Source organism: Triturus cristatus, chromosome 7 (genome assembly GCF_964204655.1).
Source record: "Triturus cristatus chromosome 7, aTriCri1.1, whole genome shotgun sequence".
Lineage (NCBI taxonomy): Eukaryota > Metazoa > Chordata > Amphibia > Caudata > Salamandridae > Triturus > Triturus cristatus.
Window position 1 is genome coordinate 1,723,357,354 of NC_140590.1, and position 20,090 is coordinate 1,723,377,443.

A 20,090-nucleotide genomic window follows, 5' to 3' on the forward strand; every position below is an offset into this window, starting at 1 on the left:
TCTACGCCTTCCTGAACCCAGTTGGATCCCTCTATCCATACTCTCAGGGCCCACTAAGCTGGCCCAGGGGGAACCCTTCTCTTCACATGTGGACCTCATCTGTGCAGAGCCTAAACTTACTTTGCTCACAGATGTGTCCCAACAGGCAGACAGTACCCACATGGCCAACACAGTGGCATGTCTCAGTCCACTCCTGGGGTGTGACTCCTGTCCCCCTCCCAAGGGCAACTCTGTCCACCAGGATAGCAAGCCACAGGGACCACTGACAACTATCAGTGATGAGAGCCAGTCCTCATGCCTCTCAGGGCTCTCTAACCTCTGTGGCGTCAGAGAGTGGGAGACTGTATCCCAAGATGCCTGGCATCCTTTGTCCACTCTCCCTCCTGCCAAGTCAGGTAGGTCATCCTGACACTAGCCCACCAGCCCAGGGTCTGTACCCTGTGGCTGGACAAGAGACTGGGATGGGCTCCCCCACACCCTTTCCTCCTCCCTGGGGGTCGTCACCCTCCCACCAGACTCCAGAATTGTCAGGGCACCTGTGGCAGGGGTTCTGCACAAATCTCCAACCAGGGATGCTATCCTGCAACTGGAACACCAGCCCAGGGTCTGGGGTGGGCTCTCCCACACCCTGACCTACTCCCTGGGGCTCTGCACCCTCCCACCTGGAGCAGTACCCCCAGAAGACAAATTGGTAGGGGCACTGGTAGCAGTCGCCCCTTCCTCCAGGTCTGGGGGTACACTCTGAACCTGGTCCTCCAACCCAGGGTCTGTACCCTTAGACACTCTGAACCTGGTCCTTCAACCCAGGAACTGTACCCTTAGGCTGGACCTGTGCCTGGCAACCCAGGACTACTGGAGGAGTACATCAACCCCCCCCCCAAGAGAAACACACTCCTCATGAGTTGTGCGACAGTGCCTGGCACAGGTCTCCAGCCACCTGTCCACTTGACAGAGCATACAGACCCCCAGGCAGAAGCGTCCTCACCAGGATCAGTCCTGGGGTGCTCTGACCTCAGATCTGGCAAGCCCTGACCCACTGGTCCTACCACTGGGGACTGCAAACCCCTCACCCTTTTCTCTGTGGACTCCTGCACCCTCCCAACTGGAGCGGTCCTGCCAGACACCAGAACTGATGGGATGCTTGTTACAGCAGTCCCCCCCAGTTCACCTGATACTTTTGGCCTCCCGGTACACACAAGCCCCCCCCCCCCTCCTGGTGTTCACTCATGGAACCAACCAGGCCCTGGGACTGGGTTTCCAGCACCTTGGGACACAGCCCACTCCCATTCCTTCTCCTCTGAGACAGGACATGGGACCCTACACCCCTCCCACAACACTGGGACCTATCTGGGCTATCACCAACCTCCCCTACTTCACTTGGTTGACACAAACCTGCGCTACCCCCTTCATGATCACTCCCAAAAGCTTCTTCACACCCACTGGAATCCATCAAAAGATCTGCCTCCAGTGCAAGCTCCCTGGGGTCAGAGAACTCACACTCCACCGGCTGCTGGCACAGCTCTGGAAATAAGGGACTTAAATTATGCTCTCCAACAATTAAATCACACAGCCTCACACAAGTGTTGACCAAGCTACTCTTTACCACACCATCCAGTGCCTCACACAAGTACCTTGCATCACCCTCCTGAGATTGGCAAGACAGTGTCTGACTGTTTCTGTCACTCAACTCACACTCTTCTGGGAAGTCTCCACATTCACATAGCAAGACTTCTACCATGGGGGATCCCCTCTTACTGCACCCCTCATCTAGAGTCAGTAGAGCGTCTCTCCATGCCACTAGGAAAATGAAACCCTGTGCCAGTTACCCAACTCATTTCCGGGACACTGCACACTACTGAAGCGACCTCACAAACCTGCACCCCTTGGTATATGTCAACCTCTTCCTTCAAGTCAGGCACCACATCTCCATAGCTGCCAAGGTTTCAAATTGCTCATGAGTGACATTTTCATAATTTCAGTGTAAATATGAGTGACATTAAACAACTCTGAGTGACACTTTGTCGCAAGCAAACTCAAGCAATGAAAGGGAGGGAAATGTGTAAATATCAGAAATTACACCCATTTGAGCAACAAGAAACTTTGGTTTGATGTAGACCACAAGGTTTCCCAGGAGATGTGGCTCCTCCTTCACAACCCCTTGAGGCAACACTTTACAAATGCTGTTTCGCTGAGGGAACACGGCTCCCATAGTAACGCCTTGGATATAATATTCTATGAAATTCTCTCCCGAATCCAGAACGGAGCACAGCAATGGATTGTGTAGCCACACTTCCCCTTGCATCAGCAATGACAAAATTGCTGCCTGTTGACTTCTCCAGCCTCTGCTGTACGAGGTGTGTGTGTCAGGCTTCCACAGATCTACTGAATGATATGTTTTCATAAAGTTACTGTTTTGGCATAAGAATTATGCCTTTCCTGTGTTTCATGTGATTATTATGTTTTGGAAACGTTAATGCATATGCAGTAAATCCACGTTTGATTTTATCGGAATTAGCTGGTGCGATAAAATCACATGCATCTGCAGAATTTTGTGAAAACATTAGGATTGTTTTCTCAAGCGTGCAGTGATGCCCCGTCCAACTGACAACTCACTGACTGTCTGTGCGCCCACCTTAGCTCTGTAGTCTATATCATTTTGGGCATACGGTTCCTTCATGGGGGTCTGTGTGGGCTGACGACTTAAAGTTCCCCAATTATTAGGCAGCAGGTGGGCCCTAACGAGGTCATGTGCTCTGACAACACACTAAAATTTTAAATTTTATCGACATTATTAGCATTGTGTTATTAATAATGAAAACACTGAAAGTTAAGTGACAACTAGTTGAACAACCTCTCCGACTTCAACGCTTGTCCGGGCCGCAGTGGCCTGTAAATAATTTACGGGCTGCCATAGAATGCTGCAGGTGTGAGCTGCACAATCAGTGGTGCTGGAAGAGCATTGCGACCTCTGAGCCACCCTGAGCCGAGCACGGTGCAGCACTATGATTGCCACGGCCGTTGCCGCCTCGGAACGAACAGGCAGTCAAAGTGAGCAGCCATGGTGCTTACGGCCAGTCCACACAGGATTTTGTGACTCATCTCCGCTTCCTACATCACTCCCCGTGCTCTCTGACTTGACATCACGTCTGTACCCCCGCAGCGATGTATTAACACACAACCGGACTAGGGATGAAGGCTGGGTCTGCCAGTGTAGATATTGGGCACTAACCGCCAGCCGGGCTGATGTCACTGTGAAGTGACTCAGCGGCCCGAGGAAAGCAATGCAAAAGAATACATTGTACATGGTGGGTTAAGCCTTTCAGCTAGTGCTCCCAAGACGAAGTTCTGTGTATATTGTAGCAGCACAGTCTGTGAGCCTGCATCTGCTGACTGGAGAGCCCCATGCCTGCGAGGGCAGCAGGCTCAGGCCACAGGCACGTGCTGCCAGCTGCCTGGCGTGGCCACACACAATTTGTTTCAGCAACAGCGCTTTCATGTGACAGCTGAGACTATGCATTGATATGCGTGACAATGCATTTCAGTGTGGTGATGCGTGGTACTTGGCAGGACTGCATCTCTCGGTGTGTGTACGTCTCCCTCAGCACTAAACACTACATCTGTGCTACCACCATCTGAGTTGAACTCTACCTCCAATCCAGCCAAATGATGCACGCCTTGCCTTTTCAGGTAAGGCTCACTCTATCTCCAGGGTAAGTGAGATACACGCTTTAGATAACCCCTGCTCACCCCCTGGGTAGCTTGGCACGAGCAGACAGACGTTTCCCAAAGGCAATGTGTACAGTATTTGTACTCAAAACACACAGTAATACAGTGATAACATCATAAATGAACACCACTCCAGTTTAGAAAAATAAAGTATCTTTATCTAAACTCAATAAGACCAAAACGACAAAAACCCAACATACAGGTAATAGGATAATACTTTAGAACAGTTATTGCAAAAATAAATGTTGTAGATAACAAACAGCTCTACCTGGGGCTATTATGACGCCATGACAGCAAAAGATCCAGTGCCGACCGCGAGCAGCGCAGCGTAATGCATGGAGTCACACCTACCCTCAAACAAACTAACTTGGAAACGAAGTCTATGACGATGCACGGCATTGTGGAGGTGAGGTGTCGGTGCCGAGGTCGAGGCCGGCTCCCTGGCTGCCATGAGGGAGGCGAGAGGGCGTGTTCGTGAGGAGGTGACGTGTCGAGTGAAGGACAGGGGAAGACAGTTGCGTCAGCAGTAAGGTGCCGGTTCCAGTGACGATGTGAAGTCAGCAAGTTCATGGAGTTACCCTTGGGGATTATTGGCGCTGCGATAACAGGATGCAGATGCTGGCGATGATGAAGTCAGTGCAAGCGCTGGCATCAGGCATGGCCGACAACTGCAGGCGTCTGCGGGCGTTGAAGGGCATCAGAGCTGTGGTGCAGGCCAGGCGGTGCATCGTTCACTTCACAAGTGGTGCCCAGGGCCTCAGTGAAGGTCAAGGCGTCACAGTGGCATTGCTAACGGCGTGGGGGACTGTTTTGGGCCTCTAGAGGTTGTTCCTGCTGTTGGGAGCTGGAAGAAACCTAAGAGAAGCAAACCTTTCTCCGATGGTGACCCTGACAATCATAAGCCTTAGGAGATCCCTGCCGACATCAGCCCAAACTGGAAGGTGACCCCGCTTACGATAAGCCTTATAAAATCAGCCCAAGCTGGAGGTGACCCTGCCGGCCATAAGCCTGAGGACATCAGCCCAAGATGAAAGGCGACCCCACCGACCATAAGCCATTGGACATCCAAGCACGGTAATGCAAATGGACAATAGTTCAGCTTGATATTGGGATATTGCCCGTATATAATACATTGAATATAAGTGGAGGGGAAAATATGCACTAGACCCGGGTGAGATTTCGTTAAGTCAGTATAATCAGGCATAATTTCCAGCATTTTGCATAAAGCTTGCTACAAAAAATTGTAACGTCACATCATTTCGAGTCCGTTATAGTACAAATCCTACTGCAGGAGCACAGGAACAACACAAACGAACATAATTAAGCTGCTGTTGATGGGGGCACTTGTGCTTTTAGCTCTATTACACACAATTTGCTGTTGTTTTTCCAAAGTTTTAAATAATTACACCAGGAAATCATGCACCCTACAAATGTCACTAATGTCACAAAAACGTTTTTCCAAATCATATTTAAGCTTGGACAAGGAGGCAACATCTGTTTGTAGAAGTTAATCATAGTAGTATCAAGAAAGGGGAATAAGAGCAAGTCTCAATCAAAGGCACCAGGGGTTATACTTTTTGGGGCACACGCAATTTATATCATCATAAACATTTCAATAAATTATATTTCAGTAAGCACAGAGATATTCTTGTCTTGACAACTGGAATTAAAAAAATGAGCTCAAAGCCAAAAGCAGTAGGAAACTTATCTAACCAAATAAAAACAAATCTGTGATCTGCATGTTACACGATGTGCTTTGCAGCAGGCACATTAACTCACTTAGGGGCATATCAACAACAACCAGCGATAATTATCTCTAAGCGCACTTAGCGCTAGGATAATTATCGCCGGCTAGCGTGAATTTTTATCGCTGAGATAGCGTGCTATTGCAACGTTTATCTCAATAGCGATAAAAATCCTCACGCTAAGTGGCTAACGTGAGATTATCGCTGGAAACCCAGCGATAATCTCACGTTACCTTGTTGATAGGGACAGGCAAACTTAGCCATGATATCCTCCTTCCATAGGATATCATGGCTAAGTCAGAAAAATACCAGATGTAAAAAAGCAGCGTTAACCGCGGTTAGCGCTGCTTATTTTGTCTCTAACAGGGTTAGCGATATTCTTGATAATAGGAGAAATGTTGCTTAGCGACATTTCTCCTATTTTTTTACTCTGGAACGCCCCCTTTGCATCTCATTAGGGATGCAAGGGGAAGCGTAGAGTAAAAGGGTGCTAACATGCAAATTTGCATGTTAGCACCCTGTTGTTGATAGGGCGCTAGTTTTATCTCTGCTTTTTTGGCTTTTAAAGCCAAAAAAGCAGAGATAAAGCCCTTGTTGATATGCCCCTAAGCTACTTTGAGTCAAATCTGTGACTGGACATAACACAGACCTTTTCCAGAACTGTGTTAACCACTGTAGTAATCTCACCGCTGTTATATTCCAATTAAAACTACCGGGCACACAATGGTCTCTGCAGCAGGTGTTTTAACCCTTTGTGATATTATAAAATGCAGTCTCTGGTGACTAATCTAGTAATCTAGAATCGATTTACCTTCTCAGATGTCCTTGTTTTCAGTTTCTTTGCAGCACTTTTTTGAAAAAATATGTATACGTCGAATGTCAGATTTTGTTTTTCAAACTCTGCCCCTATGGACTGCACCCCCTTCCCCTGCTACATCTTGACTCTCAATTTATGGGTTCCCGGAGTACATTTTTTTGCAGTTCCAGCACTGGTTCCAAACAATGATACAATCTGTATTGTGTGCTATGTAAATCCTCACTATTATTGCAAACACATACAAAGACCTACTCTACTTATGGGCAAGGCTGAAAAAATAACGCCCTGTCGCTTAGATCTCTCTGCCAACTTGTGTGACAAGTAGGGTGTATGACTACTTGGTGGGCTGCTGAGGCTGGTGGCAAGATCTGAGTGTTTCCCAGAACTCAGATTGCCATTAAACACGTTCTCCCATCCAGGACACAGCTAGTACAAGTTCCTGGCTGCCCTTCAGGCGAGACATCTTGTTGGACCCGGCCTCGTGGCGTGGTCCTTAACCCCCTGGATTGTGCCCGTTCCCCGCCCCGGCCTTCACGGGCCACCCGTCTGAACTGCACCAAGGCCCTTCATCCGGAGCTGCACGTGGTCGCATACTCCTCGTGGCTCCGCCATCTTGTTGGCATCCACGTCACACCGTGCACCAGCCAGCGCGACCCCACTCAACCCGGCCTCGACCCCAGCGAAGCCCCGACATCGAGGCACCACGAACTGGCCAGGGGGTGCCGCAGGAACCATTCATCGCCCCCGGCGGAGGACAGTATCGAGGGGACCCCCAACTGTCCTCCCCTCTCGAGGTGTGATCGCCCTGCAACTCCCTTGGGCCTGGCGCCTCTCCTGCTGGGCGTCTGGCCACCTCCACCCGGCCACTCCGCCCCCCCGCGGGCGCCTAGGTCCGGACATCAAAGGGCTCCAGACCTATATCTGGGGCGACCCCACCACAGCTCGGCAGTTGTATCCCGGAATCGAGAGCCCTGCTGATTGAATCGCGGCTGACCCTACGAAGAAGAACTCTTGTCGGAACCATCACAAGGCCTGCTGACTGCGTCGCGGCTCCCTCTTGTGAACAAACTGCACCACCTGGAACATCGGAGCCCTGCTGACGCCGTCGCGGCCCAACCTCGCTGAAACCTTCCTCGGAGCCCTGCTGACGACGTCGCAGCTCGAGCTGAGCAGAAGACCATCTTGAGAGCCCTGCTGATTGAAACGCGGCTCTCCACGAACTGTACGCCAGAGCCTTGCTGACGCCGTCGCGGCTCGACCCCTCCGAGATCGGAGGTCCTCCAGCTCGAGGATAAGAACTGGGCCCCAGGTACCCTCGTACCGCATTCCCGCCAAAGACTGCCCCGCTACCCCATCCCTTCCAAAGAGACATTGAGACTTTTGGTGGATCCCTCGATCCCTTCGTGTAAATATTGAACTCGTAACTTTTATTGCTGATAAAGATTTGCTTGTCGTAAAGACAACCTCATTGAGTCCTGTGTGGTGGTGTTACTGTGCTAGTACGTGATAGGAGAAGGATCTCTCAGGAGACTTCTCGGCAGCGCTCGGCTACTTCGTGCAGAGTGAGGGCCCCCCTTGGTGGTCTCGCCGACCCCTCGGGGTCCGCCTTCCAACATTTGGTGGCAGCGGTGGGATCCGAGCCGAACGCAATACGTACCAGCCAGTACCCACGAGCTACCCATCCAAACGAACAGCATCATGAGCAGCCAGGAAAACAACGCGACAATGGAGTTCCAGCCCGAACGGCTGGAGGAGTATACGCACAAAGAGTTAAAACAGTTCTGCAAGGACAAAGGCATTGCAACCACCGGCCTAGGTACCAAAGAGGAGATGCAGAAGGCTCTAAGGGCATGGTGGGAGGCCGGGGCAGGCCCCTCCCAGGAAGAAGGTCCCCTGCCGCTGACGGAGACCACATCAACCGCACTGACTCCGGCAACCGGAGGAAGAAAGAGCCTAGAAACCGGCCTCTCCGAAGACGAGATACGAGAGCGGGAGAAGGTCCGGAGCCACGAGCTAGAGCTCGCACGACTGCGGCTGGACGGCGAACTCCAGCTGGCAGAAAAGAAACTGGCCCTAGAGCAGCTACGGCTTCAAGAGGAGATCGAGGAGAAGAGACGACACCGGGAGTTGGAGGAGAAGAAACTGACTCTTGAGCACGAGCGCAGTCTCAAGGAGCTCGAGATCAAGGCCAAGAACGGAGGGACCAACACCCCCAGTACTCGAGACACTCTACCGCCTTCCGAGACCAAGGTACATATCCCGAAAGAGGTCGTCAAGGAGTATTACAAGAATGACGACATCCAACAATGGTTCAAGGCCTACGAGGTGGCCATGACCTCTCATCGGGTGCCCCGAAAAGACTGGGGCGCGGGCCTGTGGGGGCGGTTCCTGAGTGAGGGTCGAGACACGCTGCTCCAGCTGCCGGAGGAGGTGATGACCTCCTATGATCACATGAAGGAGGCCTTGCTCACCCGCTACGGGCTAACCGCGGGAATGTACCGCCAGCGGTTCAGAGACTGCAAGAAAATCCCGGGTACCACATGGGTGGAATATGTGGACTTTTTCAGCCGGGCCCTAGAAGGGTGGATCAAAGGGAGCAAAGTAACCACCTACGGGCAGTTGGTCGACCTCATCGTGTGGGAGCACCTCTCCAACAATTGCTTTGTGGAACTAAGACAGCACCTCCTCGACAGCAAAATGACCGACCCACGAAAACTCGCCGTCGAGGCCGATCGATGGGTCAACTCCCGGGTCCCCCGGAACTCAATGGGGGAGTACCAGAGGAACCCCACCGGACCCCCCCGCCAGCGCGGTGGAGGGGGAGGGTCGAACAGGAACCGAGACCCTCCCACCGGGGCACCCAGGACCCCCCTCGAGGGCCACCGCAGCAACAACTCTCCCCGAGCCTAGCCCGAAGGGGGGCGCCCCCGGCCAGACCCGGACCACGGCCACCAGTGATCTGCTACGGCTGCCAACAAACCGGACACTATGCCAGCGATCCGGTCTGCCCCCTGAACCGAAGAAACGGGGCCGGCGGGCCCCCGCCCCGACAGCTGGCAGCCGCCGCCCTGGGAGAAGGAGAAGAGGAAGAGGAGACCCTCGACCGAGGAAACACTGAGTGGGAGCCGGCAGCCATGTCTCTGGTCTGCCTGGGTAGCCGAGAAATGGTACCCTGCACCCCCATCCCAAGCAACACCCAGAAGTACCGGCAGCAGGTCACGGTCAATGGACAACGGGCCGAAGCCCTTCGTGACACAGGCGCCAGTATCACCGCTGTCCGCTGCCACCTGGTGACCCCTGAACAGATTCTACCGAATGTCCTGTGCCCCGTACGGACGGCCGACAACAGTGAAAGCCTGTGCCAGATGGCCCTGGTCCCCTTCGAGTGGGGAGGGGTGACGGGCCTGCTGAAGGTGACGGTGCGCGACGACGCCCCTGTCGACTGTCTCCTGGGGAACGATTTGGAGAGTTCCCCCTGGGCTCAAGTGGAGCGACGGGAGCACCTCCGCATGTTGGGACTGGCTGACTGGGCCTGCGCCATCACCCGGTCCATGACCGCCCGGGCCCCCCGCTCATCCTCGACCTCCGGGGCCGCCCAAGCCGAGGGGCTCGCACCCTCTCCCACCAGCAGCGAGGAGGAGGCAGACATCGACCCTGGACCCAGCGAATCCTCCCCCGAAGAGATGGCGTGCCCGAGCGCCCTACCAGAACTGACACCATGGCGAGATGAAGGGGGCCCCACCCGAGAGCAGTTCCAGCAAGAACAGCAGTCCTGTCCCTCCTTCGAGGGGGTCCGACAACAGGCGACCGCGCAAGCCAACGGTGACCCGACCGGCACCCACTGGGTCTACTGGGCCGAGGGCCTATTGTACAGTGAACAGAAGGTGGCAGAACTCGGGACCAGCCGCGTGTTGGTGGTCCCCCTCCGCTTCCGGGAGTTCCTTCTCAACCTGGCACATGATGTGCCCCTCGCCGGACACTTGGGGCAAGACAAAACGTACAGTCGTCTGGTGACCCACTTCTACTGGCCCCGGATGCGGAGAGACGTGGACAACCACTGCCGGTCCTGCCAGACCTGCCAGGCCAGCGGGAAGACGGGGGGTCGGGTCAAGGCCCCCCTCCAGCCCTTTCCAGCCGTCAGCACCCCGTTCGAACGGGTCGGAGTCGACATTGTGGGGCCCCTGGACCCCCAAACCGCCCTGGGCCACCGCTTCATCCTGGTCCTCGTGGACCACGCCACCAGGTACCCGGAGGCGGTCCCGCTAAGAACTATAACGGCCCCTGTGGTAGGCCGGGCCTTGATGGGGATCTTCTCCCGAGTGGGATTCCCCCGCGAAGTGGTGAGCGACCGCGGCACGAACTTTATCTCCAGGTACATGCGGTCCCTGTGGCAGCAGTGCGGGGTCACATACAAGTTCACGACCCCCTATCACCCTCAGGGGAACGGACTGGTTGAGCGGTTCAACCGAACTTTAAAAGGGATGATCCAGGGCCTGGAAGAGCCCCTCCGGCGGAAATGGGATGTTCTGCTGCCGTGCCTCCTGTTTGCCTATCGGGAGGTCCCGCAGAAATCCCTGGGGTTCAGCCCGTTCGAGTTATTGTATGGACACCCGGTCCGCGGACCGCTCAGCCTGGTCAAGGAGGGTTGGGAAATCAAGCCCCACGGCGCCCCTCCTGACGTCTACCGATACCTCCTGACTCTCCGGAATCAGACCCGCAAGTTCCGTGCCATGGCCGAAGCCAACCTCGAGGCCAGCCAGGAGGACATGAAGCGGTGGTACGATCGGAACTCCTCGACCATAGAATTCGAGCCCGGACAGAAAGTATGGGTCATGGCCCCGGTCGAACACGGCGCCCTCCAGGACAAATGGACCGGGCCCTTCAAGGTAGTGGAGAAGAAAAGTCCCGTCACTTACCTGGTCGACCTGGAGTCCCCCCGGAACCCCCTCCGGGTCTTACATGCGAACAGGCTAAAACCCCACTTCGCCCGGACCGAACTGAGCCTGCTGCTGGCGACCGACGAGGGGGGCGAGGACGACTCCGAACCCCTGCCCGACCTCTTGCAGACCAACCTTCATGACGGATCGATCGAAGGGGTCCAACTCGCCTCTTCCCTGACTCCGGAACAGCGCAACGACTGCCAGCGACTGCTGCGGGACTACGCAGCCCTCTTCTCGCTCACCCCGGGGGTGACCCACTGGTGCGTCCACGACGTCGACACCGGGGAGAGCCCCCCCGTACGACACAGAGCCTACCGGGTGCCTGACCGAGTGCGGGCCTGCATCCAGGCCGAAGTAGTGAAGATGCTGGCCCTGGGGGTCATCGAACCTTCCGACAGCCCGTGGGCCAGCCCTGTCGTCCTGGTGCCCAAGGCCGCAGCTCCCGGCCACCCTCCAGAGTTGCGATTCTGCATGGACTACCGAGCCCTGAATACAGTAACCAAGACCGACGCACACCCGATACCCCGGGCCGACGAACTCATCGACCGCCTAGGGGCCGCTCGCTACTTGAGCACGCTGGACCTCACCGCCGGGTACTGGCAAATCCAGCTCACCCCCGGCGCCCAAGAAAGATCCGCCTTTTCGACCCCGGATGGGCATTACCACTTTCGGGTGATGCCCTTCGGAATGAAGAACGCCCCGGCCACCTTCAAAAGACTGGTGAACAAGGTTTTGGCCGGGCTTGAGGCCTTCAGCGCGGCCTACCTAGATGACATTGCCGTATACAGCAACCACTGGGCCGAGCACCTCCTCCACCTGAAAGCCGTCCTGGCCGCCCTCCAGCGGGCCGGGCTCACAATCAAGGCCAGCAAATGTCAAGTCGGCCACGGATCCGTGACCTACCTGGGCCATCAAGTGGGGAGCGGGCAGGTGGCCCCCCTCCAAGCGAAGATAGAAGCCATCCAGGCCTGGATACCCCCCACTACCCAGACCGCTGTCCGGGCCTTTCTGGGCCTCACCGGATACTACCGGCGGTTTATCCGGGACTATGGGAGCATTGTTGGCCCCCTCACAGAGTTAACGTCCAAAAAGCAGCCCAAGAAGGTACACTGGACACCCCGCTGCCAAACAGCCTTCGACACCCTAAAGACAGCCATGTGTACTGCTCCGGTGCTGCAAGCCCCGGACTACCAGAAGGAGTTCATGGTACAGACGGACGCCTCCGAGTATGGGATCGGGGCCGTCCTATCCCAAGCCGACGAAAAGGGGCTCGACCGACCAGTGGCCTTCATCAGCCGACGACTACTGCCCCGAGAGCAACGCTGGAGCACTATTGAGCGTGAGGCCTTCGCTGTGGTGTGGGCCCTCAAGAGGCTCCGGCCCTACCTCTTTGGCACCCACTTCCGGGTCCAGACCGACCACCGGCCCTTGCGGTGGTTAATGCAAATGCGGGGCGAGAACCCCAAGCTGCTGCGGTGGTCCATCTCGCTACAAGGAATGGACTTTGACGTCGAACACCGGCCCGGCAATGACCACGCCAACGCCGACGGCCTGTCCCGCTTCTTCCGCCTTGACGAGGAGAATCCCCAAGGAGATTGGTGACTCTCCATGCCTTCGGCTGGGGGGGACGCCTGTTGGACCCGGCCTCGTGGCGTGGTCCTTAACCCGCTGGATTGTGCCCGTTCCCCGCCCCGGCCTTCACGGGCCACCCGTCTGAACTGCACCAAGGCCCTTCATCCGGAGCTGCACGTGGTCGCATACTCCTCGTGGCTCCGCCATCTTGTTGGCATCCACGTCACACCGTGCACCAGCCAGCGCGACCCCGCTCAACCCGGCCTCGACCCCAGCGAAGCCCCGACATCGAGGCACCACGAACTGGCCAGGGGGTGCCGCAGGAACCATTCATCGCCCCCGGCGGAGGACAGTATCGAGGGGACCCCCAACTGTCCTCCCCTCTCTAGGTGTGATCGCCCTGCAACTCCCTTGGGCCTGGCTCCTCTCCTGCTGGGCGTCTGGCCACCTCCACCCGGCCACTCCGCCCCCCCGCGGGCGCCTAGGTCCGGACATCAAAGGGCTCCAGACCTATATCTGGGGCGACCCCACCACAGCTCGGCAGTTGTATCCCGGAATCGAGAGCCCTGCTGATTGAATTGCGGCTGACCCTACGAAGAAGAACTCTTGTCGGAACCATCACGAGCCCTGCTGACTGCGTCGCGGCTCCCTCTTGTGAACAAACTGCACCACCTGGAACATCGGAGCCCTGCTGACGCCGTCGCGGCCCAACCTCGCTGAAACCTTCCTCGGAGCCCTGCTGACGACGTCGCGGCTCGAGCTGAGCAGAAGACCATCTTGAGAGCCCTGCTGATTGAATCGCGGCTCTCCACGAACTGTACGCCAGAGCCTTGCTGACGCCGTCGCGGCTCGACCCCTCCGAGATCGGAGGTCCTCCAGCTCGAGGATAAGAACTGGGCCCCAGGTACCCTCATACCGCATTCCCGCCAAACACTGCCCCGCTACCCCTACCCTTCCAAAGAGACATTGAGACTTTTGGTGGATCCCTCGATCCCTTCGTGTAAATATTGAACTCGTAACTTTTATTGCTGATAAAGATTTGCTTGTCGTAAAGACAACCTCATTGAGTCCTGTGTGGTGGTGTTACTGTGCTAGTACGTGATAGGAGAAGGATCTCTCAGGAGACTTCTCGGCAGCGCTCGGCTACTTCGTGCAGAGTGAGGGCCCCCCTTGGTGGTCTCGCCGACCCCTCGGGGTCCGCCTTCCAACACATCTGGATCTATGCACTGGCAAATGGATGAGAGAATAAGCACCCCCCTCCCAAAACATTCTGCTGCTTTGTCACAAACATTCCAGTGGGTTCCTACTCCATGCCTGCAGTGTTTGGAATGCTGAATGTGGTGTCCGAGGGATGCACTGAAATAGTTCCTAAAATAATGTCTACCTGAGGCTACAATATGCTTCAGGGGGCACAGTTTGTGATGTTAGACAGAAAGATTCTTATTATGGGTTAACCGCTGGGTGGTTCCTGGTCCATGTGGGCCAGAGCAGGGGTGTGCAACATATTTGGGATAGCCAGTGACTGAGTTGCATGTAATTAGTCTGGATAGCTTGAAAACCTGGCATGGATCCAGATCTCCTGGACCTCCACTGGAGATCTGAGTCAAGGGTGAGGGAGTAGGGAAGAGGAGGAATGCAAAGAGAGTTCACGGGCATCATCAGAGGCCTCCGCTACTTACATATCCAGGATTGAACCGACAGATACCATTCGGATTGAAGTTACAGGTTCCTTCTTGGCCAAAGGAGTTGGGTTTCCTGCAGACCGACATGTCAACTTTTGCATCCACATTCTCTCCATAAGTGTATCTGAGAAGAAGAGGAGAGGACAGCTTTAGTCTTAGTGAGAAGGCATCCTCAAGAGCCAGCCCCACATTCAGCAAGATGCAACATACCGTTTGAAAAATACAAGAGAGAGCGAGAGAGAGAGAGAGAGAGAGAGAGCGAGAGAGAGAGAGCTAGAGAGAGAGAGAGAGCGAGAGAGAGCGAGAGAGAGCGAGAGAGAGAGCGAGGGAGAGAGAGAGCGAGAGAGAGAGCAAGAGAGAGAGAGGGAGAGAGCGAGAGAGAGAGAAAGAGAGAGAGAGAGAGAGAGAGAGAGCAAGAGAGAGAGAGAGAGCAAGAGAGAGAGAGAGAGGGACGGAGGGAGAGAGAGAGAGCAAGAGAGAGAGAGAGCAAGAGAGAGAGAGTGAGGGAGGGAGGGAGGGAGGGAGAGAGAGAGAGAGAGAGAGAGCGAGAGAGAGGGAGGGAGGGAGAGAGAGCAAGAGAGAGAGAGAGAGAGAGAGCAAGAGAGAGAGTGAGGGAGAGAGAGAGAGAGAGAGAGAGAGAGAGAGAGAGAGAGAGAGAGAGAGAGAGCAAGAGAGAGAGAGAGAGGGAGGGAGGGAGAGAGAGAGAGAGAGCAAGAGAGAGAGAGAGAGAGCAAGAGAGAGAGTGAGGGAGGGAGGGAGGGAGGGAATGTGTAGGGGGAAGGGGTTTGTCTCACCCATGAAATACTGGATAAAATGGCAAAATAGTACTTTGTACGGCACATATGTCATGATATATTCCATGTTGTTAGCTTTCAAAGCATAGTAAAGCATGACCTTACAGTGCGCCAGGATATGAAAATCTTTGCTGCTGGGGCTCTTCAACGATTCCCTCACTATCACCCTCCAACAGCGCCTCTCATCTCTCTATAGCCCCTCTCTCACATGTTTCATTTGTTTTATAGTGCCTCTCACACCAGTGTAGGGTGTCGGAGCACTTCACATCAAACACACATAGAAACAATGAATAATACATGTGTAAATCAGGGTATAGAAAATGTTAATAAGACAAAGGGGGCTACAAAATATAGGTTCACTGATATGTATTTTTAAGAGTGTTTGGTCTGGAGAAGCACAAACTCAGAACGTAACACAGTGGTTAGGGTAGGCTTTACCAATAACATTTTATATCTGCCCAAACAAACCCTTTTTTTAAGCGACATTAGCATAATGAAAGACTGGGAAAACATTCCTTTCTAACATGTACCATGCAGTTTGCCTGCAGCTCTTGATGGCAGTTCAGAGCTCACTGTGGTAGATCACAACTAACTTGTGAACTTTCCAGTAACAAAAGGATCCCTGTGACAAACTCAGTAACCCACTGAGCTATGCACATAAAACACTGTTCTGTGATGTTGTGCGGTGAATGTTCCTTCCAGCAGGAATTTCAACCCTCTGTATTTCCTTAGATGAGTCAAAGCCACCTCTAAACAAAACTCCCATTTATCTCCAGCAAGAAGATTAATCATCAGAGATAATTTGACACTTTTATTGTTGCTGAAAACTGCTGGATAAACAAGGAAGTTTGCAGCAGAAGCTTTTACAACCATAACAGGGAGGCTGGAAAAGAGAGTGAGTCAGAGTGGTTTCTGCTGGCCTGCTAATTGGGTTTTAATTGGTGGACGATACTGCTGCAAAACCGGCCCCCAGTAGCAAAACAGATCCCTAGTAACCAAACTGCCCCCCCAACCTCCGAGCCTCCCGGGGAAGCGCCCGATGCCGGTACCGCCAGTCCGGCCTTGGCACCTTTCCGAATATCTATTCACCAAATTCCGCGGGCATGCTGGGAGAACAATGCGAAAGCGTAAGGCATAAAAGACAGGAAGAGTTAGCTTTGGTCTAGACTAGAGGCTGGTTGGTGGGGGCTCTTTAAAGATTGTTTGCCCCCTTCACGTGGCCAGAAATAGTACTGGAAGTCAATGCTAGACCAGAGGTAGAATTGTGCTTTTCTGATAACAGGACGGAGAACAAAAACATGGCTGCTCTCCACAAACCTCAAAACTGCACCATGGATACACAGCTGAGGCAGGAGACTTTCACGCACATTCTAGACGTGTATAGAAACTGTGCAGTTTGGCACAGGGAGAATGAACAACTTAATGTGGTAATTGGAAGAAGAGAGGTTGAACTGGAGCCCAAATAAGTCCAGTTATGTTCAGGGATTTCATTTATGACAACTGTGATTTTCTGTGGACAATACATTTTCAGAGCACAATTTCAGTTCAATAAAATATTGGATTTATTTTCATATATCAACAGGAAACAGTTGACAGTATGAGTGAGAGTTCCCTCAAGTGTCTCTTTGCACAGTTCTGTCCTCACATCATCCACGTACCCTTCAATCTGCCCCTAACAATTTGGAATCCGCCCACCCCCTTCTCCATGCACTGAATCTAGCCTCACATGTCATCTCCAAGGGCGCTAGATCTAGTCCTAAATCCAGTTCTGATCCGACATTCAGGAGTTCAGGCCCTTGAGCCTGGCCTCAGCTGGGGGTGCAGATGTGCCCCTCTTAGCTACTACGAGGTCTCCCATAAGGAGGTTAAAATGCGCTTCAATTCCCCAGATTTTGTTCAGTGAAGCGAACAGAGCGCATACCTTCCTGTAAGAAAAATGTCCAAAGTATCGTCCAGAATGTTGATAGTCGACGGCGCTTTTAATTCAGCCTCAAATGTTGGTAAAGCTGAGGGAGAAAAAGAAATACAGATCACCTTTCCACATATTGCAGCAAAAAAGACAAGACCTTTCCTCAAATGTTAGCCCACACTCAAACACTCCACCACCAAATCCTACACCGACCATAAACAATCACCAGCCGTGTGCACATGCGACACCACATACACAGACACACTGCATGTCCACAGCCACGCTTAGCCACAAACTTACACAGCATCTCCAACCAACAGTGTGCGCTCACCCTGCTCAGCTACACGCGACACTATGCAATAATCGTGCACCGTAAATCGCTGAGCAATCCGTTCCACCTCTCAATTATTTATAGCGCTTTCTGTTTAGCCACCAGGACATCTCGGTGCTGAGAGTCAAAACTAGAGGCAGGCTGAAACTAAACCCAGAGTTACACATTGAAGAACAAAGTTTGGAGCTCTTTGCTCGAGGTCGATTGAGCATCAATAAGGTGGAGATCTAGGGGCAGTGAGTTCCAGATATATGGGACAGTAAATTTCAGATATTTGGGACATTGAGTTCCAGATATTTGGGACAGTGAATTTCAGATATTTGGGACAGTGAATTCCAGATATTTGGGACAGTGAGTTCCAGATTTTTGGGGCAGTGAGTTCCAGATTTTTAGAGAGTTCCAGATATTTGGGACAGTGAATTTCAGATATTTGGGACAGTCAGTTCCAGATTTTTGGGACAGTGAGTTCTAGATTTTTAGAGAGTTCCAGATATTTGGGACAGTGAATTTCAGATATTTGGGACAGTGAGTTCCAGATTTTTGGGGCAGTGAGTTCCAGATTTTTAGAGAGTTCCAGATATTTGGGACAGTGAATTTCAGATATTTGGGACAGTGAGTTCCAGATTTTTGGGACAGTGAGTTACAGATTTTTGGGACAGTGAGTTCCAGGAATTTGGGACAGTGAGTTCCAGGAATTTGGGACTGTGTGTTCCAGACTGGTGGGGCAGTGGAGCATCCGCCTGAGTGAGCGCACTTGACTTTGTGCATGCAGAGATGGTCACCATTCACAGATCTCAAAGACCTCCTGTATGGAAACTACCTTTGGCACCTGAGTGACCTACACACACATTTCATAGTCTCACTTTGCTCATTCTGAACTTGGCAATTTAGCTTGATACGTCAGTGGCCGGAACCTTGGCCTCAACATGACTGTCCAGTAATTGATTCCGAACTTCATTTTGTGGGAGTAGGAGCGTTGGGCCCAGACTGCACAGGAATCTTATATGTCTCACAGTCTCCCATTCCTCCCTCTCACACAGTCACTCTGATGTTCACAAATTGTGGAGCAAGAACAAAGAACGGTCCAGACCTGCTGCTCTGTGATCACCCGCTGAAAGGCACCGTCCTTCTCCTGAGGACTTGCCCTCAAGAAAAGACTGGCACCCGGTTCACTGGCATCTCTGCTGTACTGTGCCCTTCTGCTGTGCATGCTTTCTAACCGAGGTTTTCTTCCCTCCCCTCTGCAAAGTCTCTAATGTAGGCTTCCCAAATCCTGTGTCTTTCCTTACTTTCTCTGCTTTCCAAGCTCTCCCTAGTCCTGAGCCCTTCCTAAGTTTCCCTGGTGTCAAAGCGCTCTAGTGCGAGTTTCCCAAGCCACGTGGACAGACTTCCATAACCACGCGACCGTCCTCGGTTTCTCTGCTGTGCTGTCGTCCTAACGGAGGCTATCCTAGCCCTGTGGCCTTCCTCAAATCCTCACATGTGCATGCTAATGCAGACTTCCCTAGCAAACATTGGTGACCAGGTAAGAGACATTTAAAAAACAACCAGGACGTTTAATTTCTCCATTAACTTGCACTGAAGTGGAAACAATTTTAAGTAGGCAAAAGCTTCATTAGTCCTACGTTTTATTTCAGTTTCTCTGCTGTGCATGCTAACACGTGCTTCCCTAGCCCTGACTCCTTCCTCAGATTCACTGCTGTGCAGGATAACACTAGCTTCCCTAGCCATGTGTCCTTCCTCAGTTTCTCTGCTGTGCATGCTACCACGTGCTTCCCTAGCCCCGTGTCCTTTCTCAGTTTCTCTGCTGTGTATGCTGACAGGTGCTTCCCTAGCCTGGTGTCCTTCCTCAGTTTCTCTGCTGTGCATGCTAACATTTGCTTACCTTGCCTGGTGTCCTTCCTCAGTTTCTCTGCTGTACATGATAGCACGTGCTTCCCTAGACTGTGTCCTTCCTCAGTTTCTCTGCTGTGCATTCTAACACGTGCTTCTCTAGCCCCATGTCCTTCCTTAGTTTCTCTACTGTGCATGCTGGCACGTGCTTCCCTAGCCTGTGTCCTTCCTCAGGTTCTCTGATGTGCAAGCTAGCACGTGATTCCCTAGCCCCGTGTCCTTCCTCAGTTTCTCTGCTGTGCATTCTAACACATGCTTCCCTAGACCCATGTCCTTCCTCAGTTTCTCTGCTGTGCATGCTAACACGTGCTTCCCTAGCTCTGTGCCCTTCCTCAGTTGGTTTCTCTGCTGTGCATTATAACACATGCTTACCTAGACCCGTGTCCTTCCTCAGTTTCTCTGCTGCGCATGCTAACACCCGCTTCCCTAGCCCCATGTCTTTTCCCAGTTTCTCTACTGTGCATGCTAACATGTGCTTCCCTAGCCCCGTGTCCTTCCTCAGTTTATCTGCTGTGCATGCTAACACGTGCTTCCCTAGCCCTGTGTCCTTCCCCAGTTTCTCTGCTGTGCATGCTAACACGTGCTTCCCTAGCCCTGTGTCCTTCCCCAGTTTCTCTGATGTGCATGCTAACACGTGCTTCCCTAGCCCTGTGTCCTTCCTCAGTTTCTCTGCTGTGCATG

General features: G+C 53.1%; 1 protein-coding gene across 4 annotated transcripts in view; it reads right to left on the reverse strand.

The window, feature by feature from the left end:
• Positions 1 to 20,090, reverse strand: part of LOC146812898 (ovostatin-like) — a 388,701-nt gene that overhangs the window by 314,553 nt on the left and 54,058 nt on the right. For all 4 annotated transcript variants that reach the window (XM_085619969.1, XM_085619967.1, XM_085619968.1 and 1 more), the window contains exons 7-8: positions 17,198 to 17,282; positions 14,480 to 14,606 (exon numbers count right to left, since the gene is read on the reverse strand). In XM_085619969.1, the coding sequence (XP_085476095.1) occupies positions 14,480 to 14,606; positions 17,198 to 17,282 (212 nt within the window). The remainder of the gene's footprint in view (positions 1 to 14,479; positions 14,607 to 17,197; positions 17,283 to 20,090) is intronic.